Consider the following 19,664-nt stretch of genomic DNA (forward strand, 5'->3'; position numbering starts at 1 on the left):
GCTGGCTCCAAGCGGAACTATGCTATTTATTATTCCAGCGCCACCGTTTCCCCGGTGGTACCGTACTTAAATTTACGACACCAATAATCGGGTGATCGGGGCCGCGGAAACCGCGAGCGGAAGGCTGTGCAAATTATTCCGATCTTTGCGCGATCGTAGATAGGCGCGCGAGAAGCAGAGCGAGAAATCACATTAGGGCTCGTGGAGTCGTGTCAGGAGTTGGTGCGCCCATCGTCAAGTTTGTGCACCCATCGATCGTTGGAGTTCTGTTCGCGACCGACTTCGAAATGTGATTTTCATCATCACTGTTTAGAGGATAAATTAATGAACATTAACAGGCACTGAATTCGGTGAATACGATCTGGTAAACGACGACACGAAAAAAGGGTTTCTGCGTAGTGCACTCTACAAGGCTTTTATTTCCCAGGAGCGAAAACAATAACAAACCAATCGAATATGTCACATTCCAGTGCCGGTCAGCTAATTATCTTAATTTTGCAATTTTAATTCCACCTTCCGCTCCATAAACGTACGAGCTCGGGGCGAACCCGATAAGGAGAGTGGGCGCCAAATCCCATCACCGTTCACCAATTCACCACACACTTCTCATTATGGAGATGATGGTGTCCCTTTTGTCTCGGACCCGAAAGTGCGCATTTCCCGTTGCCCTTAAATGGCACATTATGGTAATTGTTGCAATGGGATCGAAAATTCCCGAGAATTCCACACCGACATTTATTGGTTGGCCCGTTCGCTGTCACAGTCCCACAGCATAGTCGCTATGCAAATGGTCCACGTCCATCGTTGGTAACTATTTCACAGCATAAAGATGTCTGGCGCCGCCACCGAGAGGGTGCTTTGTCCGAGTGAGAGAATGTGGCCATCAGCTCCGGACCAGCTTTATGTGGTAAAAGTTTCTATTGTCGAAAATGTTTTTTTGGAAAATGGGAGCTTTACTTCAAGGAAGTTTAGTTGCTTGGAAATATTAATTAAAAATTAAATTCATTATTTGTTGTAAAAAATGAGTAAAAGTTGTGAAGAGCACACAACCTTCTCACGACACAGAACGGAACTCCATTGTCCTGCTGGCCAGCGGGAGCCCAATCCGCACGGGACGACGCCTTCGTATCTTACGAAAAAGGTAATTAGTTCAGCGCGGGCGATAAGAGTGTGCCGGGCCGAGCCGAGACTCCTGTCTCCAGCCAACCGGCACGCCAGCTACAAGATGGCGCCCAGCAGGATCCCAGAGAACAAACCAGCCGGAGTTCGCAGCCCCGTGCGCTATGGGTCCCCGGACCGCGGTCCGCCGGTGGCAACTTTTTATTCTCCTTCGTGCTCCACTGTTCGCTCCGCTTTTTTCGCCGAGGTGATACAAAAGCGTCTCATTACTATCCCTGACGCTATCTCGCACCGGGCTGGCCAGCGGCAGGCGGGGACTCGCCGGGAGATGGCCCAGTAGCCAGCCGGATGGCAAGCTGGCAGACCGACAATTTGTGCAACCGCAACTAAATGCCACACTCGTAATCCGATATTACCCATTAGCGTACGAAAGCGCGCGCTTCGGGACGAAATTTTCTCATGGCCATTTGCGCGCCGTTGGGTTTCCCAGCCCACGGTTCCACGAAGCCGCCGGCCGTATGGCCGGACTTGGTGTACGCTTTACGAACCCCGCAATCAGTTCCTAGGTATCGTGCAATCATTAATGACCATACTTTTATGTGCCAGCCCAACCGAACTGGTGGAAGAAAATTCTTAACACTCTACACACGCGCCGTCACAAAACTATCCCGAAACTGTATTGATCAGCACAAGTATCTGACCGTGTACATCTTCGCAAAGTGCTTGTAGCGATCGATCGCCTCGGTCTAAAAAATGCCAGAAATAGGACGCAGAGTCTCGCTTCGTCCTGACCACAAAAGCACTTCGTCATCGGAGCACCACAAGCCGAATTCATTGTTGCGCGTTTATCGGACCCATATCACTTTCTAGCCTCGCCCTGCTTGAGCTCTGGAGCTGAGAATGTGTAATCATTAAGCAAACACTGCTCGCGTTCGCGTCCACTCGGCTCTAATAAAGCAATCTTCCCCATCGGGTGCGCCTCTACGTTTGGCCTACGTTTCGTTACGACCGCCGCGATCGACTATGACGGGCCAAACCGAACGGCTTACCTCCTGCGGGGTGCTTTGTGTGGCAAACCTGATACCCCCACGAAGATCCAGATCAGGCGATCAGCGATGACAAGCGCGCCCGCTCGAGCCAGCGCTCGATGGCTAGAAACAAAACTGCTCCAAATTTGTCCGATCGGACCGCCGCTTTGACCGCGAAAGGTCAAGACGGAATTTCGGGGCTCTCGGCGGCATCCTCCGTTTCCGATCCCATCGGAGGACACTCATTCACTCGGCTCGCCGCGCAGCGATAGCAATCGATATTCGATCTCATAGCGCATAGAGTACGCGCGCACCCAAGCAGGTCCTATGAATTCCGCCGGCGATCGGAGTTATTTTAAACGGAGCTACGCACAAAAAAACGAACGAAAAACAAACCTCCCAAACACTCGGGATGCCCTCATGCGATCGCGTGGCGTAGCACAAATAATAAACATACCTCACGCCCGCAACGATCGCCGGGACCAATGTCGATCGACAACCGGTCCCGGCCCCGGCCCGGTACCCAAATAAAGATTAATAAAGAGATTTCCCTCTCTAGGCGCGGAATTTCTCGAGTGTGATCTTGAGAGCCAACGCCAAGATGGCCAATTGCTGACCGATCGATGACTGTAACGAGCCGAATCGAATCCGAACGGAGCGGAGAAGCAGTGAAACCCCACCCAACCTGGGGCCCTGGCAGACGGCAGACAATCAAAGATTGAAGATGTCAAATGTTTGATGCGAACGCATAGAAAAGAGGGCCCCGAGCGGGCATCCCGGGGCCCCAAAAAGAAATATGAAATATTAACAAAACAGAAATTATGACAATAACAAATAACTATTGACCATCGCGGCTGACAGTGCCGTACCGGGGCCGAGTCGATCCGGTCGACCGGCGGTGCTCCGTTACCGATCGGACGCGATATGAGATTTATCGATATGTTTATGTATGCATGAACTTTATTATTATTTCTTTCACTGCCCTAGCCAGCTCGGCCAAGAGCGATCCGGTGCGATCGCTTGCTTCGAGTGGCCCCAAGGAGAGAAAACCTACCTCACCTATCGCGCTTGATTGGAGAGTAAATATCGCTTCGCCCGGCGGTTCATCACTTGGCCTGTGCTGGACAAAAGACTTCAGCGCAAGCGACGAACCCGCGCGAACACGAAACGTCTTTCTGAAAGACTATTGTTTTCATTCTGCCGTCGAAAATCTTGGGACACATAACTAAGTTAATGGCAGTGCAATGATCTATTCCCGGTGCGGTGCTCGTGCGCCGCACGCGATCCGGTTCTAATTATTGATTCTCGTGTCGTACCGATTAGAAATACGCCTCTAACTATGTGCGCACGTGAGTCGCTTATCTATACGCACTGTTTCAAAGATCGTACCGAAAACCTAGTCACAAACAGACTGAACTGACTGAAGCGAAAGAGAGAGAAAGAGAGCTGGCACGTGCACATCGTTTTCCGGAAGCCCGTCCCGATACTGTAACGAATCCGGAAAGGGTTTACTTTTCCAGTTAATAAAACGATTCCCGTTCACGATCCCCGCCGAACGGAAACGTGCGCCGGGAACGTGTTTTCCGTGTGAAATTGGCCCAACGCGAGTGGTGGCCCCCCAACCGAAGATAGTAATATCTTCATTTGCGCCACACACCGAAAAACATCGAAAAAAAAGAACGTGAGCCTCAAAATGTGTGTCTGTATCCTTCTGATCGTCGGAGCCGTGGGCCGAACACTATCCGAAACCGAGATTGAAATTCAAACCTTCCTTCGGCGGCCAGTTCTCTATCGTCTGGCCCGTGCCTTGCTTGTGTTTTTAAATGGCGCTAGACGTTCTCACCTCACCGGTCCCGGGTCGGTTCTATTGTGTGCCGCACAGGTGGTGGGTGCTTCTGTGGCTCGGGCGCCGAGCCACCAAAGTAGGAGTCGATCATTAACATAATTTATGTGCCCGATGTGCGTGTGGCGAAGAGGTTTTTTCGTTATGTTTGTTTCCGCCGGTACAAGGCCTTTCCGAGACGGGCGCGTGTTCTGTTCGCCCTTTTAGACCTGAAACACTTCAATCGCCGATGCCGGTACCAGAAAGCGATGCGATTCGCATCGAAATTCGGTAATTAACGATTGAAAACACGAAACCCAATCAATCAAAGTGTGGTAGAAAATCAATTCCATTAGACAAAAGGCAATGGGAATTAATAAACTAATGTTGGGCCATTATTAAGAAAGGAACAATCCTGCGAGGGTTCCAATCCATTCAGTTGCTTACGCTCAGCGTGACACAATTCTCTCCCGGCACCAGCAGGCAAAACAGGCAGCCCACAGAAGCATAAAACCACCAAGTGCCAAGAACCGGGCGCATCGGTGCCTCCGTTGCCAAATTATCTTCCAAAAATGGTAAATCTTTCCAACGGGCCTGTGCCAACATTGTCGAAAGAAACCCGAAACAGCAACGACAGGCAACAACAAACTCCAACCGTATATCACCGGATCCGGTATTTAACCGAAAATTTGGTACCAATTTTGCCCCCTAATTGACAACTGCAGGCGCCGCTTTCCTGGCCTGCCGGCTGGCCTCACGAACGATCCGGGGACGATCCGAACGGTGCGCTACCATTGCGCACCCACCATGGCCGATTTTGCACCTCTTTCTTGTCACCCCATCGCGGGAGTGTCTGTGTCTGCTTTTATTAGGCCGATCCTTCGGGCTGGCTGGCCCGATCGCCCGAGGAATGTGTAGCTCATTATTATGCTTCGAACCGAGCAAAACAAAAACGCAGCTCAAAGAGGATCGCAAACGGGCAAAGAAGCGAATGCACCGTGGATACCACGGAGCAGCAGACGTGGTCCCTGGCGTAGTACTCGAACGGAGATCGGCAAGAGCAGCGCGAGCCGTTATCGGTATGGCACCGAATGAAGGACCCCAAATCAATCCACCGCAGAGGCAGCGCGGATTTTCTTTCTCGAGATCTCGAAGGAGTCCTAGCCACTTCTAGAAGCCTAGCCCCCACTAATCATCGCTCATAAGTGCCAAGGATCGCACCATATTTTTGGTGGTTCTAATTAACGCAGCTGCCGACACTTTTACATGGTAGCTTAAGTCGCCTGAAATCGTCTCACCATTAAACACCGTTTTTCCTCTCGCAAACCTTTCGCCATAAAGCTGCGCAAAGTCCGCAACATGGCATCGATGTCCGATCACGGCTTCCGATAACTGTCAGCCACCCTCCTTTGCCGGGTGAATGGCGAAAAGACACAACAGCTGTTCCATCGGCAAACGGGGCGACTTAATCGAGACCTTCTCGCGCAAGAAATGCAGGGCAGCCGAGCGAGCCGAGACCACACTGATTACGTTGCGATGTCCAAAGGAGCCCAACATCTCCGAGGATGACAACCCAACACCGGACCGGGTACCGAACAGGTCCACCCGTTCCGATACCGTTCCGACAGGTTCCGGGACAATGTTTCGTCGCGTAAATCTCCGAGACCGCGTCGCCAAAATCCGGCCCGGTCCAGAACGCAGGGCGCGCGCGCACCGCGCACGCCCGCAGGACGTGTAGCGATCGGGGCGATTGCACTTACAACACTCATCTGCGGAAAAATATTGGTTTTGATGTACGCAAATAATTGGCCACCCACCATTCTGGTCGGCTGCGGCTCGGCGTTGAAGTGGCCCCCGGGCGTCGAGTGGAGGAGCCGAGGACGAGGCGAGTCCTCACACCCACGGCACGGGCGAGAAAGGGCGATCGGAACTGCTGGCGGCGTTGTGATGCGACTCACAGGAAGTGAAACCGATGAGGTCCGGTATCGGTAAAGACCTGGCGACTGGCGACCGAGGCGCGATGCGATCAGGGCGCATCTGAAGTGGATCGGTACGCGGGCCCCCTCCTTCAGTTTTCCATTCGTTAATGTTTGTGTTTGCGTACTTTGTGTGGAGGGTCCTCGCGACGCACTGGGCACTGGGCTGGGGTACTGGGGCCCCTTCAGCCAGCGTTTTGGATGCGACTGATGGGCGATGTACGGAGCCGCCGCAATCGCCGCACCGACGATGATTGCGATGATGTGATGACAACGCGCCGTACCTGCGAAGGAGGCTACACCCTGACTCCCTCTTGGGCCACAGCCGCGCTGTGGATCGCGCGGAACACGCTGCCCGATACCATCGACACAGACAAACGGGGCGATTCCACGGTGCCACGGTCGGCCTTCCACTCGCCCAGGGATTTGGTGGCCCCGAATGCCGCACCTCGACACCACCTACCTCGCCGAACGGGGACGTCCATGTTGGACGAAGACGATTCTATCAGTATCAAATGTCGGACGGGCTGGATGGCTTGCCGTACGCAGACCCAGACGCCCAAAGTTCAGGACTGCCCTGAGACTGGGTGCTCGTGTGCCTGTGAGTGTGTTTGCTTTTTGTGACCCACACAGATCGGTAATCTCCTTCGCTGGCATCGCACACGTCTCTCGCGCTCTCTCTCTCTCTCTCTCTCTCTCTCGCTGGGATCCGATTCGGGTTTTCGGAAACGAGCGCCAGGCCCAGGGCCGGAGTCTGGGATCTTCTTAATTAACTCTTTAAATTGCATTTCCGCCGGTCGGTCGGCAGGGCGCTAGGGGCTGGGGCGGAGGGCTACAGCAACAGCTACAAATTCGGAGCATAATGCGCCGGGCATGTAATGTGCGGGGCAGTGGCACTTTCCACTGCCGATCCTTCTTGGCTGCAAACGGGGACGGACTGCAAACGATCGATTTGTGGTGGCAGAAATCTGTGAACATCATGCAGGATGCGGCCCGGGATTCGGGCGCCATCACGCAACGCTCCAGCACATGCTCGGTTTGTTTCCGAGCCCGAGATGAAGTTATTTAAGTCCATTGGAAATTGGAATCGCTGAAATATTCGGGCAACATTGGCAACGTTTTCCCAAAATTTTGACAACCCATTTTGCGCTGTCAAAGGAGTCAAGGACGGCGTTAATCGCCAATTCCCGAAACGAGTCGTACGAACGTATGCTAGCCAATCGCAGAAGGCGATGGAGCAAGTCTACAAGAAACTTTTTGGATTGCTTAGAAAATGAAGCCAAAACGTTTGAATAAAATTGGGTTACATAACGAGTAGATAAAACCCCTTAAAGTATTATTTTGATTTTGGAAAATGAACAGAACTTGTTTTAAGAAACACCTTTTTTTGCTTCGGAGATCCTTCCGGTCAGGTTGATGGCGATGGTGACACACAGGCGTAAGCTTCCGTCGCAGCCGTTCAGCAGAAGAAGGACACCAACCGGTACCGGCCCACCCGGAGGCAATTCACGATCCACTCGAGGTCACACCGCCAACGGACGCCAAGCACGAAACCGGAAGCCACTGGCCAAGGATAAATCGCAACCATCACCGTCGTCGTCACCGCAAAACAATCGATTACCCAAGCGACGCGACGCCAACTAGCGAAGGGAGAAATTTTCCATCCCAACCCAGCGGCGGCGGAGGCTGACACTAATAGCCTACTGCGCAAAACGGGTGAAACCCACCAGCGACGCCGAGCGCCAACCCCTGATGCGAACCCACCGATATGCAAAGCAGGCCCGTGTCGGGCGAGTCGCTTCCCTCGGCGAACGGATTCAATTTAGCTCCCGGCCCGAGGACTTGATTGACTGGCTGCGTCCGAGATGATCGAGACAGACCGACCGCGATCAGTGACAGCTGGAAAATGGTCAATCATTTTTAGCGCACAGAGCGCACCAGGACGGGAACGGATCCGACGCCATTTCCATACATTTCAATCCCGCGTGTCATCGGGACAATCGGACCGGGCCCAATAATGCCAACGTTGCCCGTGCCTGCCCGCGCTGGGAGCAAGATAACAATCGGAGGACTTTGTTGTGACACACACGGACTGCGGGGGTGGCTGGTGTGACAGGCCCGTGGTGGCCAATCTGATCGGTGGCCATCATCGACGGCAGCTTTGCGGGCGGACACAGTAAATGGTTTTTAATTGGGAACTTTCAGGCTGATTCCGGGGCGAGAGAATCGGGCATCGGATCTGATCGTTTGTTGGGGACAGGGCCGCAACAATAGCGAAAGTAATGTTGGTTGTGCAATATATTGCGCAAAACCTATCCAGTAATTAGTCGCGATCTTACTACTGTGACCAAAAAATACTGATAAGGAGTAATCTTCCGCTTGACGTGCGTTGGTGCATTATGAATTATTTCCCCCCGGGCAAACTGTCAAAAAAGCATTTGAAGGTTAGAGGTGATTGTGGAGAGATAATTCTTGGTTCAACTTCCTCGTAATTTGCGATCATTTACAAACTCGACGCAGATCGTTCGGCAATAAATGTAATCGCCTGATTTAGCACCACGTGACTTCTGGCTATTCGCTAAACTCAATAGACCGCTCTGTGGCCAACTTTTATGCTCAATATTTGAGATAGGAGCCGAAACGAAATGAATGTGCCTTCAAGGATATTCGAAAAACAAACTTTTCGTACCGTTTTGAAAATTGGAACATATGTAGCGATCATTTCAAAGGTATAGATTTAGAAGAATAAAGAAAAAAGTGTCGAGTTTGTAAGCGAATTCCTGATATGTTTCAGCCATAGTGCTGGGGTAGAGTTTCTTTATCAGGCCTCATCCAACGTGGCGCTGCTCGCTACACCTGCTGCTCGGAGATCACAATCGCCAAGGCAATATCTGACCCGCCACCCCCTCAAGGATCACCACCAGCTTTATGCTCCCCGAAGCTGGCAGCACAGCTCACACGCGTTACCGCCTCATATTTTAATACGTATCGACGGCTAAATCCTATTTGTCAGTGTGGCGGCCGGCGCCGTCCGAGACCGCCCGGGGATGAAGGGGAGACCGCCACGTCGCAAGGGCCGGGACCTGCGAGGCACTTAATTTATGTGCCGCACTTAGTCAGTGATCTATTTCCCACCGTGCCATAATTTATCCACCGAACCTAGCCCGAGCTCATTTGCGCGCGGACCGCGATGTAAGTAAAAGCCCGAATCGTTGGTCTGAGCGGTGTTGGGCCCTACACACGCGTAGTCCCGGAGGCCCTTTCGGCGTCGTCGGGTTTGCTTGCGCCACCTGGGCCCACCGTGAGGTTGTCCACTCCGCCCTGGAGCCCGGGCGTTTGCGTTTTACGTTCACTTCGCTCGCTGCCACTGGAAGCTACTCGGAGCAACCTCGGGGAGCTTCAAATCTCTATTAATTAACTTTATTTTCAATCCATACGCCTCACCGGTACGGTTATTAACTCTGGCGGCCGAGCATTCCAAGAGTTATTTATCCCACCCCACCGGGGAATGGGATCGATTCGAGGCAGGAAATGTGTCGCGATCGTAACACCGCAACATGATGGAGGTGGTAAAATTACACACTTTCCTTCACTAATCACTCCCCAGGCTGGGGAGCGATTGGACGCAAAATCGGAAACCCCAGAACGACTCCTTTCGCTGCGTAGCTCTGAGGCCGGAAAGGCAAACAAACCCGAGACCCAACTGCTCCCGGTTGCTGTTGTCGGCCCCCGGCGTTACAGTTTTGGTTGTTATTGTTTCGCTGGAGAAACTTTTAACACACATTAGAACCTACTCCGTTCGGGGTGGGGAACCCCCATTTTCCAAGCCTCGGACGTCCTTCGCCACACGGGCCCCACGGGACTGAGCGTCTGCGTTGCGCTGGCTGGCTGGATGACCTCCACGATGCGGTTCAGGTTCATGATCAACTCGCATCGTACGGGAGGTTTTAAAACTAGTTCACTTCTCGTCCGGTAGTTCCTCCTGGACCCGGCCCGAAGCAATGGTTCATCTTCGGGGATGGCCTGAGGCTAATCACCTGGCTGACTACCGAGCTTCGGCGGGGAGGGGGGGGGGGGGGCACCGTTTGCACGATCACTTCGCACCTCCACGGGACACCGCACTCGGGAGGAGCCAAAGCCACAGACTTGACCGGCGGCCCCGTGTAGCGGCGTACGCAATTAGAATCGATGTGTGACTTATCGATCGCCGAAGTTAATTCCGCTTGCAGCTCACCGTTGCTGCCACCCGATGGAGCCTCCAGAACCGTGCAGAACCGGTAGACGGGTAGCAAGTGGTCGTGGACCGGACCTTCCATGCCCGGAGAAAGTCTTTCTATGCTAGAACGTCCGCTTGAGTTTGCTCGGAGTTGGACCAGGCGTTGGGCAAACATCTCGGCGGCGTTTCGAGTTAATCGAGGGCAGATTAGCTATCCAGTGTGGACCCCAGACACCGGGTAAGCTGCGTGGTGAACCAGACAAAGTGCTCTTAGGTCCAGCTCCAGGGCTCCGAGGCCGTCCGAGGTTGGACAGGTCCACAATGAAGCTTTCACCTCTCGCATGTCAGCTCCGCTCGGCGCGTCAGCTCGTTTTAGTAGCCGCCCAGAGGATCAACTGGGGATCAAAACACGTCACCACCTGTATGGCTACCCCCTCGGCAGGGGGAGTCTGGAGCAGCACTCAGCAACAGCAGCACTCGGGACGGAGAACAACAGACCGAGGACGTGTCAATGACGCACGGACTATGGACCCGTCGACCACATTATGACACGGTAACCCATAGGATCCGCGAAAAGGAATTTCACGGCAAAGTCCAAAGTTACTGTGCTGCTGTGAGCGCTTAAAAGCTTTTAGAAGCCGAATTCCTGGGGCCTGGACCACGCAGCTTTGATTGATGGAATTGTAACGCGAGCTAATTGCAGTGAGGCGCCACAGGCCACTAGAGCCCCACCGAATGGTCCTTATGGGGCTATGGGGTGCGTTCCATTTGACAGCGATTTTGGTTTGACGTTTTCGTACTTTCGCTGAAAGTGCGCCACTAGAAGCTGCCCACTTTTGTGGGCGATCTAGCCTGAGGTCCTAATGGCCAGGCCAGTCTGTATTGTCCGTCTAATTTAATGGGGCTGGCGATGCAGCTATAATGTGTAGACCCCTATTCGATACCTACTACTACTTACTCACTACGCTACTACAACCACCGAGCGGTCCGAGGCTCCAGGTGTTACTTATTGAAACATTTATTTTGCTTCACTTCACCAAACATGTTGCAAAGCTTCATTTTTCACTTCCAAAATACCTTGAAAACTCCCGAACGGAGCTCACCACAGAAGCGTCACAAAGTCACTGAGCATTGACTGTCGCCGCTCCAAAAAATTAAAACATCGACCATTCCACAGACAGAACAGGCCCCGGAACACCTGTAAGCGGCCATAAAATCGACCCACTAAGTGGCAACAAATGTCATCATAAATACCGTCACCTAATCACCGCCAAGTGGACCACCATCACCATCAACATGATGCCTCCCGTTTTATGGCCGCATCGCTTCCAGACAAACCCGAATTCTCTTCCCCAAAAACGGAACGGAACCGGACCCGAACTACACGAAAACTAATAAATTCTCGACAGTCGCCTCCGACTGGGCGAAGATTGTGTCTGTATTGGAAGAAGTGATCTCCACGTGGAGATCTACGCACACTCCTTCTCGCACCACCGATCGACCCCGTTTGGCGTTCGGACACGGAAGCCTATAAAATTAATTACCTCCCACCGTGGCTGGGCGCGCAGTGTAGTTCACCTCGGCCACCAAATGGACCCCCGAAAAAGGGCTCTTAAATTTGATTAACCCGGCCATTGTTCACACATTAAAAGTCCGTCTTTTAATCCGATCACCGATCCGATCTGTCCGATGAGGCTGAGTGAGGCTCCGATGAACCGTAACGTGAACGTAACGTGAAGGCACACTCTATATGAGGGGGGGCTTTTTAACCTATTTAGTGATGTTCTGGTTGTGCAGGGCCTCCTGGATCCGGCCCCCTGGACCACAGAACAGAAAGTGGACAGAACGGATCAGCGCTAGGAGAAACGATTTCAATGAAAGTGTTATCAGATGCAGGTATCTGCTTTCGTTGAGCAAACGGGGACCAACATGCCAGAACGGATATTTTGAACATGGAAAACACAACGCTCTGTTTAAGGACACTAATACTAAAGCTAGTAAATTGTCTGGCAATTTTAATACCGTCAAGTGAGAATATTGAATAGAGATCCAACGTGTCGAGCAGAGCATGTGCGAGGCGCGTGCGGATCTCATTAAAGGATCGTTTCTTGGCCGCTTCTCTTTCCGGAACCCTACGCTGTGGCGGTCGGAATTTTAAAGCTCATTGAAATTAATAGCACGAAGGACCCTCCCGAAGCGATGCGTTGATGTTGGCGATCACCGGCCAAACCTGTCGTCCGGAGGTTAGTAAACATTTATCAAACACACTCAGCGGCGCGTCGTGTGGTGTGTGTCGATTTGTCGAATAGAATTTGGAAGGCCACTTACCTCGTAAACATGATGAACCGACCGTTGGTTGTCGCGATTTGGCAAGTCGTTACAAATTCCGCAATTTAAAATGCGCAAAGCACACTTTGGGCGGGCGGCGATTCAGAAGTTACAAATAAACCGGAGCATCACCGAGCACTTTAACGGAGGGCGACTCGAAATCGGAAAGACAATTCAGATTACTCACTCACTTCTATAAGCTACACTTGATCGATCGTACACATCACGAAACTGGTCACAACTTTTCCATTTCATAATCATCCTTTATAACTGCACTCGGGTCCTGTAAAGAATTTTCAAATAAAACGTTGAAGCTGTGGCTCCCTATTTTAACCAGAACCGCCCGAAACCGAAACCAAAAGTTAGTTCCAATCGTCGCTTTCTCGATGCCCACGGCAATGAAGATCCGCACGGAAAATTAATGGCAATACAGCCGCGGTCGATCGGTCGCGACCGGGCTGCACGGCCGTTAGAGTCCTTCGCCAGTCGGCGGTGTCTGGCGTGAAATTGTCGTAACAAAGTGATGTCATTAAAAAGCGCCCGATGGTGGCCACCGGTTGCCGGGATCCCTGCCTGAGAAGATGCGCTCCACCAACATCGCCCTCCGCGAAGCCGCAGTGGAATCGAGCAGCACAACAAATCCCCGGACGCAACAAACAGCCATCGGAAGGGAACGACAGCGCGACATGGAAACGATCTTGTTAGTGTCAGCAAATGTGCGTTGTGCGGGTTGTACCGTGGCCAACTACTACTACTGTGTGTGTGTGTGTGTATGTGTGCGTTGGGGTCCTGGAATGGGTTCGATAAATTTCCGAAGGGCTCGGGAAGCCACCAAGGCCCAAGGCCCCCGGTGTAAATGACAACCCTTCCGACAACGTGCCGAGCGCCGAGAGCGGAGCCATTTGGCCAAAGAGCTGCGACTTGACCTACAAATCGGAGAAACGCGCGGATGCGGGTGGGAAACAGTCGTAGCCTGAACAGAAGGAACATGGAGCTCCTGCGGATCGATGGGCGTTCGATTGAACGATCTACTTTACGACCCCGTAGCTTCCACCGTGTTATGGGTTGTTTTGTGTGTGTCGGTCGGAGGGCCAACCGGAGGTCCTCTAAATTATGGTCCACGATTGAGCGAATTCATAAAATTAACGTTACTCCATTAGGGGTTTATTGATTGCGGGCCATAGACAGAAACAAGCCGTACCGTTGTACCCAATCTAATGATTTACATAGGTTAAATCAACTTACATCCGATTTCTACCCAAATTTTAAGTGTCGCTCAACGAAACTCGGCAGCCAGGAACACGCGCCGAGCGTGTTCTTGATTTCAGCGTATAATGTTCGCCAGTGGAGTTGGCCAAACGGGCCCTCGTCATCTTGTAATTGAACTGTTCCGTCTCGGCCCAATAAACCGGGCGGACCCGGGCCGGGGAATCCAACGACGACGCAAGCCACCAAAACCGTGTACAACTTGACACGGCGACAACAAGCCTCGGGACAACACCCGACCCGACCCGAGACGGGTGGATGCAATCCGTGGCCCAACATCCTGGCGCTACTTTGCATAGACCGCACCTCACTGACGAAGCGATCGAGGGGCGCAAAAGATGCAACAAGTTGGCAAATAAACAAGCGTCATGTAGAATAAACTTTTACTCATTGGCTCCGGGCTCCGATGGGTTCCAGCGGGAGGACCGAGCTATCGGAGGACCCGATTTAAAAGCTGGCTCCAGCAGCGGTAACAAGCAAACCGAGGCATGCGGGTAGCATGTAGCCCGGCGAACAACATCCAACCTAAAACATTCGGCTGGCAATGCTCGACGCCAGCGAGTGAGATGGCGTGCGGTCCCAAATCAAATTGGGACTGTTGAGTGCTGGGCCTCCGTGGATGCCGTGTGCCGTTGGCATTTAAGTCGCGTCTGGCCACTCCTAGGTCTCGCAGCAAATCGGTTACAATTTAATTTTGATAAAGGCACTCGAATGCGGTAAGAGATGACGCGGACCAAGTCGGTTCTAGTCGCGCTGGGTTCAATCAGCACCAACGTTCGGTTATGATTTATGTTCCCCATCATTGTGCTCACTAGTCCTAGAAGTGTTGGCAGTTCCGTTCTTCTCGTTATTATGATTGCCTCTGGTGATCGGTTCTTGACCTAGCTCTAGATTAATCATTTTACATTAAAAATCCAGGGTTTCAAGTTTCTCATAACCATTGTTCCACCTAATTATTATCATTAGTTAATAGAATGGCGTTCGAACTGACGTCTTTCGCTTAGAAACCGATTAATCGATGCTCCGAGACGGATGATCTACGGACAAGCCGATTGTTCTACTTAACCACAAAAAAAAACAGAAATGTCACCCACCTCCAAAATCACGTCCCACGTTAATGGGCAACAGAAATGACCCCAGTTAAGTAGGCATTATCTAGGCTCGTGGAACTCCAAACGGCCACGACCGACCAAGGCTCCTGGACACTGGGGCCAAAACCCGTAGACCTGGTCCCACGCCTGCCCCAAACGGTGGCGCTTATCGTGACATCCGCGTGACCGCCAGGCTCCGCCAGGCTCCGCTTTCTGTGTCAATGTATGGATTTATACACTTTCGCACCACTTGCTCTCATAATGGTATGGCCCCCTTTTACCGGACCGGACCTCAGCCAGCCCCCGCCCGAGAGCCACCGACCAGGCCAGGAGTGCGGGAATTGGAAGAATTTCGCATTGCACGGCCCATTTTGTCGCTCGCATTGTGTCGCTGTCGACGGGTAAATATTTTCACAAATATTTCCATACGGTTCCGTCCACACCGGACACGACCCACGGAACGAGCGAGAGAGACAGAGGCAGAGAGAGAGTGGGGGCCACAGAAATCGTGCGACAGTCGTTTTGTTTATTACCGGCCCGCGCATATGTTCGTGAGCTCAAATTAAAAGTAATAGGTGAAGCAATACAAGAAGCTTGAGAACTAGAATGCTGCTCCATTACGATCTGGCCGGTGTCCGGATGGCCGGTCCAGACCCGCTTGGCCTTGGTTCTGGACTATCTGCTCCTGGGTTCTGGTCCTCGCGATCTTGCTCGCTGTCCGGTTTCACGTGCTCCGATCGGCGCGATTGGAAATGCCTGTGCTTTTGGGCTTTATTAGGATCCGGTAAGTGCCGGTGTGGTGGGCTCCCTCAGGTTCCGCGGGGCGGGTCGAAGGCATTGGCTAATAATATACAACCATGGAAGACGTGAGCATGGAAAATCATAATCCTGGGAAATTCTGATCAGGTAGCTCGCCGCATCGATGTCGACGTAGATCCACTTCGGCTTGATAGTGAGCGTTTCCCGTCCCGGCGTCCCGGCCAATTTGATAATAATATGCTTAATGCCTGGCTGGCAGCATATTTCTTTCAATGTAATTTATGATCGCGATCGCCGTCTACTTCGGTGGCCAGCAGCAGGCGACGAGCGTAATCGTTTAGCGCACAAAGAATAGAACTTCTGGAGAACTTTCCATTCTCTATCTCATCCAGATCGCATCTAGCCGATCGCCCGCCCGCCCGTGCAGGGTGGTACAACAACACAAAACAGAGGACTACACCAACAAACGGCGAACCTGAATAAAGCGAAACCAACCGGGGCCGCGCCTCAACATAGTAGCAAATGGCGCCTGCCCATATATCACCGCGGGTGGGGGTCCGCACCCGGTGCAAACGAGCCCTCTCATCGATCGAGGATCCGATTCGGTGCGGGATAAGATCCGCGGCGAGAAAATCCCGGCGCGGTGAAAGCCCCCAGCGATCCGGAGAAATAAATAAATAAAAACACAAAACAAAGGTTTCGCGTTACGGCGTCCGACCGACGAGGATCTCGCCTGATCGGGCGGGCCCCGCGTATCGTTTTTCTTCTCACCAATCAAACATCTCGCCACCCGCTTTTCCGTTCAAGTCACCGGGCCGCCTCCTGACGCAGCCTAACAGGACTCGGGAAAGTGGCGAAATCAAATGCAAAACTGGCCAAGGAGGAGCGAAAAAAAACGACAAAACGAAACAAAACGCGACCGTTCCTAAAAGGAAAGGATAACATGAAGGGCCGGCTGGGGGGCCACCCCGGTGGGACCCCACCCAAACATGGGATGGCTTTATGTTGCGCTGCGCTTGAAATATTGCCGATTGTCCAGAACAAAAGAAATCATTCGCGGTTCTCCCATTTCAATAAAATAAATTTTGCCCCCGCAGGCTCCGGCTTCTGGGCTCTTCCCTGTGGAGGGCTGCCTCAGAATCGCTGCGGCAGGGCCGGGAGCCGCAGTGCCTATTCTTCCAGCCCGTGTCATCCAGGCGGTGGCCGGGGGCCGGGGACCGCAACGGGAGGCACGCAAAACATGCAACAGAACCAGACAAGTCACCGGAGACCCTACGCGGGGAATGTGCACTGCCCTGCCCGTGGCCGTCGGGGCGGCTTCTGGGCTTCTCCTGGGCACGGTACGGATCCCACCCCCACACTGGTGGGCGAAATTAAGACGACCCTTTCGATAACAATAAAAATAAAGTACAACCGGCCAAACACAAACACATTCTGCCGCCCGGTTTTGTGCCACAACAATTGACGACACATTTCGGCGGCGACGACGACGACGCTGGCCGCTGGACCAGGAACTTGACAACAACGAACCGAAAACATGGCGTCGAATAAAATAGACGAAGGGGGAATGAAAGCGCTGCCCCATGTCCGGCCGTTTCAAGGACTCGCGGTGGCCTGCACGGGCCTGTGGTCGGTGGAGGTGGATTCTCACAAATATTATGTACACAAAATAAAAATCTCGAACAAGACATTGTTCTGGTTCGGAGACGGCTGGCAGTAACTTGCGCGCGGGGAGCACGGGGAGCCACGTCCCTTTGGGGTCCTTTGCCGTTGCGTTCCGGTGGCTTATGAAAACTGGAACGCCTGTCGGTGGCATGTTCCGGGATCTGCTGCTTTTATTTTGTGCACACTAAACGAATGTCGATCGACGATTGTCGCGATCGCTACCCCCTAGGGCCAGATTTTGTTATGATCTCGTTCAATCGCCCGCCGTATCGTTGGCTTCGCAAGCCGATTTGCATTGTACCGGGTGCTACTGGCAGAGAGAGAGCGAAAGAGACAAGCTTCTACGTTCATTAATTGTGTTTGGAAATTGTAACTAGTTTTAATCATCCCAACAAATTACGGAAAAGCTAATAAGGAACCTTCAATTTAGTTTAATGTCACTTTAATGCTCCTGCGACGTTGTAACATTAGGGAGAGCCTTTCTCACAGCAATGAACATAAAACGGCACGACACAGCCTAATATCTATCAACAAGAGAGAGAGAAGGTGATCCGGTGGGCAAAGACAACAACGCGCCACATACCCGGGACACTCCGCAGTACTCAGCAATTCAGCGCAGCCCACCGAACAATCGAGCCAACAACAACCGAACCGAAGGCTCTTGTAACTGATAATCGGATCACAGCAGGAAGCTTATCGATTCGCGCAACTATTTGCAACCGCGGCCGCTTCCACCGAACGAACGGAACGCTGGTCTCTGTGGACGCTTGGTCCTCGATCGCGCTATCTTGATGCTAATGCCCTTGATGCCTGATACCGGGCGAGCCTTAGTGCGCCGGTCTATCGCATACGCCACCGCCACCGGTTGATAGCAACAATGCATCCCCGACGTGCTGCTGCGTTCGGTACGAGCTACGCGTTTCACTCTTTTTGCCTTTTCCGCGGCGACCAAATCAGGCGATGCTGAGCTATCTGAAGAATTCCATCACGGTGCCAAATGAGCGCGGAAAATGAGCGACAAAACGATGCATCGGATAGAGAGAGAGAGAGAGAGAGAGAGCGGAGCGAATAAAATTTTGCGGCACGCTCGGTGTCACGAGCAATAGATTTTTGTGATGACGGAGATGTGCACTGGCGAGTAGACGGAATCCCGTCGGGGGTTCCTCGAAGCCAGGGTCCTTGCCTTTATGTGAACGCTATTCTTATGACTACGTGCAGATTGCGTACAAATTTAACAAATTTATTGTTTGAGAAAGAATAAGCAGCCCAAGATATTGTTTTCCTCTTCCGATCTCCTTATGTACCGGAGCAGATGAGCTCATTGTTTCTGCATAGGTCTGTGTAAAATTAACAGCAACTAGTCCGGAAAATGGTGCCAAAAAGCGTCCAATCGTCCAACACTTTCAGCAATTGTCTTAGTTCCGCCGTAAATGTTGTCACCAATGTGCGAACTTCTCACCACATGCCGGACAGGCCGGGGCATGAAACAACAATAGGTCACACAAACCAGATCTACTTACACCAAGATCACCACAAGCAAGATCTTACTGTCCGTTCGACACGAGGGGTTCATCGCCTTCTTTCCGTACGCCACGCATTGAAGTCACTTGTTTGCGCTCCCCTAATCTTACACAGAACCTTTAATTCGTTTCGATTTTACAACCATCCGTCCGCAGAAGGATGAATGGTGATAGATCAAAAGCAAATGTCTACACATCTCGTCAACTTGTAAGCGTTCAATTGTTTGAACGTGCACAACAAAACTCAAAACGATTGGCCAAACTCCGTGCTTCCGTGTTGATCTGCCACAGAATACCGCTTTCGTATTCTTCACCTTATCATCCCCCCGGCAGAGGCTTTACATTTTGCCGCACATTTGTCACTTTTGTCACTCGACGCACCGCTTGAGTGCGATATCGATCGGGGCTGCTTTACCGTTTGCTGTCCAAACCGAAAAGTGCGACGAAAAATGCAGTCACTGGCACTGACAGAGAGAGAGAGCGAGCGATAGAGGGAAAGAAGGAGCCCATATTTCGCGCGCACTCATTCCCTCCGCGTTGCTCTAATTTCACTCGCTAATTTAGTACTAATCACAGCGGTCAACATTTGGGTACACGGAGCTTGTGCCGGATTTTCTTCCGTTTGTTTTCTTTACTTCTTTCTTCTTTCTACTTCACTTCTACTCCTAGTGGGCCACAGTGGCCGCACAGTTGGTCCGGGTTGCCGCCGCCGCTGCTGTTATCGCTTTTCTCTTTTTTCACTCGCTGCTCGTTGTTTGTTTGTTCACAAAAGGTTCTATTGGCCCGGTGCCGGACAGGCGCGACACGGCACGCTACGGCACGCACGTACACGGCAGACGTCATCGAGGTTTTTTGGGCAAAGTCTAATCTCTAG

The 19,664-nt window shown here is 52.2% G+C and overlaps 1 protein-coding gene across 1 annotated transcript in view; it reads right to left on the reverse strand.

Annotated features, from left to right (window-relative positions):
* Positions 1-12,613, reverse strand: part of LOC131207048 (uncharacterized) — a 101,424-nt gene extending 88,811 nt beyond the window's left edge. Inside the window, exon 1 of the mRNA XM_058199657.1 lies at positions 12,490-12,613. Within this exon, the coding sequence (XP_058055640.1) occupies positions 12,490-12,500 (11 nt within the window). The 5' untranslated portion in view covers positions 12,501-12,613. The remainder of the gene's footprint in view (positions 1-12,489) is intronic.
* Between the last annotated feature and the right edge of the window lie 7,051 nt (positions 12,614-19,664).

Source organism: Anopheles bellator, chromosome 2, assembly GCF_943735745.2.
Source record: "Anopheles bellator chromosome 2, idAnoBellAS_SP24_06.2, whole genome shotgun sequence".
In the NCBI taxonomy this organism is placed as follows: domain Eukaryota; kingdom Metazoa; phylum Arthropoda; class Insecta; order Diptera; family Culicidae; genus Anopheles; species Anopheles bellator.